Raw genomic sequence first — 9,050 nt, 5'->3', positions numbered from 1 at the left:
AAAGCCTAAGCCTGGAGGTTGCTTTAAGGAAATTCAGTGCATTTCAGGGGAGCAACATTAGGCTGTTCTTGCACATTAGCTCCCAGGTCAGGCTGTGAAGCTGGAAGGAAGGGACTAGGCTGGCAAGAGGCTTTCAGAGTTGTACAAGGGACATTTCCCAAGGTTGACTAATAGAGCAGGAATTTGTTTCATTGCCCCCCCCACCCATCCCCGCCCTGCCCCAAGAAAAAACCAAGCACAGTCGAGATCCTGATAAGAATTCTTTTATGTTATTCCAATAAAAAATACATTCATACAGAAATATAACAATCTTGCAAAAAACAATTTCAAATAAAATCTTGTAAAACAAAATTTTACAAAAATCTTACAAAGATTCTTTAGATAACAGGGTGCTTCAAAAAAAAAAGAAATTTCACTAATAGAAATTTTTTTTTAATGTCAAGCAAAAAGTTTCTGCTTGATTGAGGCTCAGTTATCACCTGAACAGAATATAATTCTTTATGTACTTGCTTATTATGAAAATTACAGGCATTGATATACACGGCACCCAGCCACACCCAATCAAACAACTCCATGGTGTTTCATAAGTGAGACAAGCCAGTGCAAGTTGCGTGTTTTTTTTTTCCTTTTTGTCTTTTGTTTACCTTCTTACTTAATGGAATTGTTATGGCTAGGCGCACAGCAGGGCCAAAAAAGGAGTTTTCCAAAATCCAGCAAATCAAGTGCCTGGATTTTGAATTGCCAAAAGTGCATTTTCCCCCTTAGCAAAATGAAATGAGTTCTTTAGGTAAGTGTATTCATCAGCCCAGATAAAAAAAACCAGTTATTCGAGCTTTCATCATTGCTCATTTCCAGGAAGATCAAACAAAATACCAGCCCAGCCAGACTCACATGTGTATATATATATGTATATATATATATATAAAAATCCACACCCACAAGCCAGCAGCTGGATGAAATATCAGCTGTCCACACTGTGGTGTGCCAATTCAGGGAAATTATTCATTGGAAAAATGGGAAGAATCTATGTACTAAAAAAAAAAACACAAAAAACCAACTTCATCTGCATAAAAAGTGTTCTAAAAAAATCCCTGTAATTAGCTGACTCTTAGATCTTCTAATAAGGCTGAAATTAAAAATCAAAACCATAGTGTGTCTGAGACCAACTTGTGGGCTAGTATTCCGTTCATGCCAATTTTGAGTGGCCAACAGTACCCTGTTCCAGACCTGGCAGTAAGATGAGCAGAGTCAGCAGTCTGGAACAGAGTCCTTGCCAAGAATCTATAGCAAATAATTAAATTAAAGATAAAGCCTTTATAAAAGTTATAGTTTTCATTTTTACCTCCTTTATGGCCATTTTGAAATATTTCTTCACAGGCTGTGAAATTTTCTAGCTAAACATCTAATTTCTCCTTAAAAAAATATTTATATATTATATATATGTATATATATATACACACACAAACATATACATACTATACACACAAATATACATACACAAGAATTCTGCCCACTTTTAAAAAATTAATATACTTTCTGTATTACCAACAAATAGCTAGATAGGTATGTGAAACTTGTGCCTTTTAAGCAAATACATTAACATTGTTTTTTTATACTTCTGTATCTTTAATATGCGTGAAAACATTACATATTAAATACAGCCGGTGTGTGAACTATACAATTGTTGTGCAAAGTCTATATGAAAAGTCTCATGGTGGCAGAAATGGTCAGGTTTTTCAATTATCATGTGTTTTCCATTTTAACACTGATGGTCAAGTTATGCAAAATATTGAGTAAATACTGACTTGTTTGGGGGGTTTTCATCTCTCTATTTGTCTTTGTGAAGGAGGACTTTAAAGAGATTTTTTTCTGTATTTTACATTGATACAGTACAATGCCAGGTGAAAAAAGAGCCTTAATAAAGCATGCATCACCCATACCCCTGTATGAGACCCCCACATAAGGGGCCACTTGCATAAGGCACCATTATTAAGATCTACAGTGCATTAACAGCTAGAAAACCAGAAATTAGTCCTCAAGGCATAAATAAGAGAAACATAGCTGCATGAGAAAACACTTTCTAAGCTTTAGTGGTTTTATCCACCCAACTGAGAAAATTTTAGGTTCTTAGTCTAATGTAACATTAGACCAGGAGTTCCCAGCCCTCGCATTCTTGACACCCAGTAGGTGTCCAGTGTCTTGAAGGGCATCATTAAATTTCCAAAAAGGTCATCAAATTCAGAATCATTTAAAAAACAATCCTATGTTGCACACCACCTTTCTGGAAGGGGAGTGTTACAAAATCGAAGGGGAGAGAAATTGTGTATTGCCAGGCCCAAATGGCTAGGGATCACTGATTTCAACAAATTGTATCTTAGCTGCTCAGTAACTGGAATCAAAATTGTAGTTCTGATTTAAAAATGGAAAAGCAGAAAGTTCCCTAGACCATGCATTACTTTTGTCATATAAGGAAAGGTTACCATTGTGTTATATTTGTAAATACACAGCTTATACAAAGGGTAACAAATGAGCTGTTGTAGCCAGTAGAACAAGCTACTTGACACATTGCACGATTCGATTTGTAGCTGCACCAGACGCCAATGTTCCTCTCACACAGGAGGGCTCCCCCTCCCACATCCACTCGCCACACAGGGTTCTGACCACTCACACTCCGCCCTCCATGTTTTCCCTTCTTTTTTTTCTTTTTTCTTTTTTTTTCCTAAGGCGCAGACACCCTCCCACCCCCCAAAGAAATGATTGGTGGTCATCTCATCTCATGGTTTACCTGTCACACACAAAACATTCAAACGATTTTTTTTCTGTCTCTTGCAGTCTTGCTACTGCACAGGAAAGACTCTGCCTCATCACACAGTCCTAATAGATCCTCCACATACAATCAACCCAACCATTAACATTCTCAGTGCACATGCTCACGGCAAAGGCTTAGGGACCACTCAGAAGATAGGTACCAGTGGCGAGTCCAGGCCACCCAAACACCACACACCACAGGCGCTCTGCCGCTTCTGACATGACTTCTTTCGCCTTCGAAAGACCTTCCAAGGAGAGGTCCTGGAGGCAACTGGGTGGGGTGCAAAATGGCATGCTTTGGCTGGAACACGCACCCTCCTTCCATGGCCGTCTCTCAGCCTGGAAGCCGTTTTAGCCGCAGGATTCACACTCTGCTCCCTCAGAGGTGCCTCTTCATGTGCAGGGCCAGGTGGTCGGACCTGGAGAAACACCTGCAGAAACAATCAGCATCAGAGGGTTAGATCTCCAGCTCTCGCTGGATTACAGATCTCCCACCCTGCACACCCCCACCCAGCCCTTCTCAAAGGGAAGCTGGCAATCCACTGAATCATCACAATTTATTTTCAGGGTTAGGAAATTCCAACTGATAGAAATATAAATTAAGGTCTCCATTCAGCTCTTTGGAGCACATTACTGCCCAGGCTTGAAATTCAAAAACTACTGAAGGCCTACTTCAGTAGGAATGAAATCACTCTGGTTTTACACAGACAGGACACAGAGCATCCTAACCTGGACAATAGGCATATTAGAGACTTGTCCAAGGCTAAAACAGCACAATACAGGCTAGGAAAACATTCGCCTTCCTCCAGGTTTACTGTATGCCTACGCCATTCGGGGGATGGCATTCCCGAACCCAGCGCTTCAAGCACATACCTGTCACAGTGAGAACATTTAAAAGGCTTGGCACCAGTGTGCTTTCTGAAGTGTCTGGTTAACTCATCGCTTCTTGCAAAACGCCACTCACACCCTTCCCATGAGCATCTGTAAGGCTTTTCTCCTGGGAAGAGAGCACAAGACAAGCATGCCATGACTTCACTGTCCAGTGAGGGAAGGGGCCCTGCTACACCACCACCTGGTGAAAGTCAACCCATTAGCAAGCGCCAGGTCTGGTGGCCTCGGGAATTCCTAACACACCTCAATTAGGAACAGCAGCTGGCGCTCAGAAGGTGACACCCAGGAGCTCTTTCCTGACCTAGCCTCAGGCCTCCAAGTGCTGTGGAAGCACCGGGAGCCCACATGACCTTAGTCAGTTAATATGTAAGAAAGACGATTACTCAGACTGAAGAAATACTTGGGAGGTGATGTGTCAGCCCACTGGACCCACAGCCTCTGTGAGGGCAGGGTTTTATTGCTTTCTCCATGGAAACGGTTTCTCCCAAGTACTTATTTTGCTCCTTACTCACTTCCCTGTGGAATGAGCTTTGTTGTTTCCTCCGAGAAACTACATTTCTCCAGAACTGAAGTCATGAGTTTCTGGGAAACCCCATCCAGGGCTGTCAAAGAACTTTCTAAATGGCAATGAAATAACCAAGTCCACTTTGTTCCTTGGTCAGATTATAAATATGAATTCACTAAAAAGTGCTACCTGAGGACAGGAACCGTTTTGCCAAAACCAGTCGCAGAGAATGCTGTTGGGACAAATGGCACCTGGGTCCTGATCCCCCTCGGCCATGACCATCTTGGGAACCCTGGCCGAGGGCTCAGTCATTTCCTCTCATTACTGGTAGGATGAGAGCTTGAGTGACTTGATCTCTAAGGTCCCTTCCAGCTCTAACATTTCTGTGACTCATCACCAGTTACCCTAGAGACTATAATAGTAATTTTCAATAGAACTTTCATCTAGGCTGCTGTATTTCTTTTTTTGTTGTTGTTGTTATTGTTAATCTTCACCCGAGGATATTTTTCCATTGATTTTGAGAGAGAGGGGGAGGGAGGGGGTATGTACCCTTGCCTGAATTGAACCCAGGACCCTTCAGTTCTCGGGCCAATGCTCTAACCACTGAACAAAACTGGCTACGGCTAGCTTGTAGTATTTCATTAAAAACTTTTTTTTCAATTTGTGGTTTTTAAAAATTGGTATCAGAAAACAAAAGCACAGCATGATCCACAGAGAAATTCCCAGTAAGCACCCACTGATCAAAACTGCTACACAGAGCTTATGGTCAAGTTCAATCCCCACACTGTCAACACCAGCGTGCACCATGCTGTCCAGCCACCCTCTCTCCTGATCTTTGAGTTTCATTTAAAAAAAAAAAAAAAAAAAATCAGAGGCAACTCCATATAACACTATCACAGTGGTTCCTGATATCCGGGAGGATTGGAGTGGGTGGGGGGTTGGGTGGAGATGGAGAACGTGATTTACCTCTTGTCTGTTTACTCTGAAAGTGTCAACCATTCATCGGCACATGTCCAGTCTTTCACCTCCTACTCTGTCTTTCCCAGAGACCCATCTCTTTAGGGAAAGAGTGAGGTGAGGATGTGTCTGCTCTGACAGCCTTCTGCGGAGCCCGGCCCCCTCCCAGGGCTGGTGCAATTCAGTGGCGCCCACCAGCGGCCCACCTCCCGGGTCGCAGGAGGGACTGACCTGTGTGAGTGCGCTGATGTGCTTTCAAGTGGGAGCTTTTGGTGTAAACTTTTCGGCAGCCATTAAAGTGGCATCGGTGCACCCTCCTCCGGCCGTCTGGGGAGGCGTCCCCGCTGCTGCCCTTGTCACCCGGCTTCCCCGAAGTCCCACCGCGTATCTTCCCTGGAGGGTGCGGCTCACCGGGTGCACAGCCCCACAGGTGGGAAGGGTCTCTGCTCAGTTCTGGGGAAGAAGGGGGTGTGGAGGTGACTGAGGAGCTCAGGTTCCCCGAGTTGACCAGCACTTCGCCAATGGGGTCGGAGGTAAACTTGGAAGTGGGTGAGAGTTCCTCGGAACTGTCCGATGACTCGCTGCTCACATCCGAGTTCAAGCTGTTGGTCTCCAGGTTGTAGCCAAAGCTGGGGCTGCTGAGAGCATCCTCAGGGGGACTGGAGGAAACCTTCACTTCCGGGTCTTCCTTTTTCTCCCGAGCCAGAATAATTTTGGTCCACAGATCTTCCTGGCTGTCGAACTTGATTTCAGAGGCTGACACATAGCAGGGTTCACTCTGGAGATAGCGTTCCAACTCCAGGCAGGTCTGTGCAAAAGGAACCACAAGAAGGCACGTGATTATGACAACTGAAAATGGAACCAAAAGCATATTTCCAAAATACATGCAGGGATGAAGGGCAAACAGACTGTGGCCATGTCACTATAAGAACCGTGTCTTTAGGAGAGCAAGAGGAAAGCTGTTTCTAGGAATGGGGATGGATTCAGAAGAAATACCATGTTGGACCAAAGGCCACAGTGACTGAAGGTCACTAAGCCAGTTTTTGTTATAGTTACCAGTGTTGACATTTCTAATGAGTTTCTGTAAACCACACAAAGAAAACCAGCCTCAGACACACCCCCCGACAGGTTTAGCCAGATTATCTGACAGTCTCGAGAACCATGTGCAATTAAGAGAAACCCAGCCATCCTCCTTTCTCAAGCACAAAACAGAAAGGCTGCAACGCATACAATGCAATGTGTTCTGACATTGCATGTGTCTCCCTTTGCAGACACAGCTGACAGCACAGGGCCACACTCAGTGAGCAGACGCAGCAAGCTGATGGTCTATATTCAAGGACATCAATGGAGCTGCACAGAAACCACCCATTTCCTGCTTAGCCCAGACCTAGTAGGCTTTCAAAGAATGCCATTCCCAAGTGCAGGGCCATGGGTACACACAACTTTAATGACTTCCACAGTGGTCAGAGAAAAACAAGAGCTTCTACGACAGAGGGGAGAAATCATTCCAGAATGGCCATCTGCTATTGTAAAGGATGCAGGAGGGGAAATTCCTCCCGGCCCTGCTGGGAGTGCCACAATGGACAAGAACTTTATCTACTGGCCAAGAGTACAACTGTATGAGTCATCACTCTATTTCTTTCACGCAATGCCAGAGGAGACTTCCTTTTGAAATTCTGACCAGCAGCCAAAAAAGAACCCGGTTCAGATATGCATGCAGTGTGTCATGGACAGAGTGCCCCCTCCCCAGACCCACAACCAACCTTTCAAGAAGCTACCACTGCCGAGAGACCAGCATCCCCTCTCCCCACCATCTCAAACTTTCTAGCCACTGGAAAAGAAAAACGGTAGGAAACATTTTAGGATTAAATTATATCTGCCCTTCTCTTCACTAGGATCAATTGCCTGGATGGCCATATAAGGTTGTCTATAGGACCGCAATTCTACAGATTTACATTTCTACAGCTGACTTTGCCCTTTTTAGCAAATCCTGGTCAGGACTAGCTAAGCTACCCAAAGGGCTCACTCATGCTTGCTTTCTTAGCAACGTGCCTGCGATCATAATATAGCACACAAACCCTTCCCCCTCCCCACAGAATCCTCAAGGAGCAAGCATGAGCAAGCAAAGGGGGGAAATACAACCATTGTTTTCTCTTTACCCCTAAAACTGTATGTCTAGGTTACAACGGCAGGCCAGAGTGTTCTGAGGAGAGACGGCTAGATATTTTATGGATGTTCCAAAGAAAAACAAAAGCACATTTATTGAGATCTTATTAAACTTTATCATCTGGCTAATTTAAAATCTCCATTACGCTGATGAGCTCTGGGGACCGGAGCGAAGCTCTCAGAGTTTAAAAGCCTCTGAAGGCGAAGGAGAGCTCAGCCTGGCTTGGGGCCCAAATCCCAAATGCCCGAAGGAAACTACTTAGATCAATTTCAATCACGTCCTAGGGAGCAGCTTCTTAAGGCGGAAAAGGGGGCAGGGGAGAGGAAGGCAGGACAGGACTGAGAACAATCAAGCAGGCATTAGAAGGTTGCCACACTGCACTTCATCCCTCTTAAAGCTTTCTAGGCTTTGAAATCCACAGAATATATTTGTACTTTGTGACAAAAGCCAACATTCTAGCAGGGCAGAGAGACAGCCCCTTCTATCTTTTAAAAAACAATGTGACAAGTGTCAGAATCTCTCTCCCTTCAGGCAATACTGATAAATTAGAAAGGGGAAAAATTAGGTTTCAGATTTGTCCAATGCCAAAAATTCTAGTTTCACTAGAAAAAAAAGAAATGCCGGAAACTGAGGCTCTTCTTCCCAAACTCAGACTAGAAGAGCTCACTGTCATATGACTGATAAGTCACTGATTGTGCAAACGTTCTTTCTTTCTTTCTTTCTTTTTTTTTTTAACAAAAGAAGCAGGTAAGAAAAACAAGGCAGATGGAGGTAAATGTTAAGGATGCCAAAGAAGCAATGGCCTGGTAGAGAAAAAGAGCTGGTGGGTGTTTTGCTAGTGAAATTTCTAATTTTAAAAAAATAAACACAAAACTGTCTTAAGTACAAAGACCAAAAAGGAAAACAAAAACAAATATCTTTGACAAAAATACCCTTGGCTTCCACGCAAGTTCAAATGACAAGTTCCAGCTGTGGAGTCTGGAGCTGGTACAAGCACCAAACTTCTGCCAAGGGTTCGCGCCGTGAGATCAGCCGGTGGAGCTGGGTCTGCCCTCCGGTTCAGAAGCCCCAGAAACGGGCTAAAACACTGGGAGCAACGAAGCGCTGCTGCGCTCCACGCAAATGACAACTCCGCTCCAAGCTGGAAAAAGCTTTTTCAAAGTGCCTCCCGCACCGGAGACAGCAGGACTATGTTTTAAGAATAATTATTTTAATTTTAAATTTTTTTTTACCCAAACCATAAAAAAAAGAAAAAGCAGTGCACCTTCAACCACACACCAGGACTGTCCGTGCGTGATGCACCCTCCGTGGCGCACCGGGGTACCTGGCACATAATTCCTATTTACCTGTTGCCAATATTCCTCCAGGGAGGGCAGCGCCGAGAAGTACCCGGTCTCATGCACAATCTGGAGTTCCTGGAAGATGCTGCACATTGGGAGTACATCCATGTCGGTTTGGAAAAGACAGTCCCCGCTGTTGAACCAACACGGAGGTGTGCGGTCTGGAGTCGGGAGCGCAGCGGCCGTGCCTGCAGCGCAGGGAAAGTTTCATGCAAACTCAGTGCCCAGCAGTGAGGCGCCGCGGGTTCAGATCCTGCCGGAGTCCAGAGACGCGCTCGCGAGCCCACACAATATTTGCAAACACCGGACTGACTGCAAACGTAACCCCTGCAAAACTTCCCTATTCAAACCTCCGCTGCCAGCTCCCCCTCCTCCTCGCCTA

At 44.7% G+C, this 9,050-nt stretch overlaps 1 protein-coding gene across 3 annotated transcripts; it reads right to left on the bottom strand.

Moving 5' to 3' along the window:
- Positions 1 to 247: 247 nt before the first annotated feature.
- KLF6 (Kruppel-like factor 6) lies at positions 248 to 9,042 on the bottom strand. Of its 3 annotated transcripts, none has more exons than XM_005869522.2 (4): positions 8,675 to 9,042; positions 5,393 to 5,969; positions 3,682 to 3,805; positions 248 to 3,239 (listed from the first exon to the last, which is right to left on the bottom strand). In XM_005869522.2, the coding sequence occupies exons 1-4, from the start codon at positions 8,774 to 8,776 to the stop codon at positions 3,188 to 3,190; spliced, it is 855 nt and encodes a 284-aa protein (XP_005869584.1). In that variant the 5' UTR covers positions 8,777 to 9,042; the 3' UTR covers positions 248 to 3,187. The 3 variants fall into 3 exon arrangements, with proteins under 3 accessions (XP_005869584.1, XP_014397783.1, XP_005869585.1); XM_014542297.1 differs by lacking the exon at positions 8,675 to 9,042 and adding an exon at positions 8,593 to 8,662; XM_005869523.2 differs by lacking the exon at positions 3,682 to 3,805.
- Positions 9,043 to 9,050: the final 8 nt, after the last annotated feature.

This window comes from Myotis brandtii, unplaced genomic scaffold (genome assembly GCF_000412655.1).
Source record: "Myotis brandtii unplaced genomic scaffold, ASM41265v1 scaffold297, whole genome shotgun sequence".
Classification (NCBI taxonomy): Eukaryota; Metazoa; Chordata; class Mammalia; order Chiroptera; family Vespertilionidae; genus Myotis; species Myotis brandtii.
Note: the sequence above shows the minus strand (reverse complement) of the source record. Positions and strands in the feature narration are given on the sequence as shown.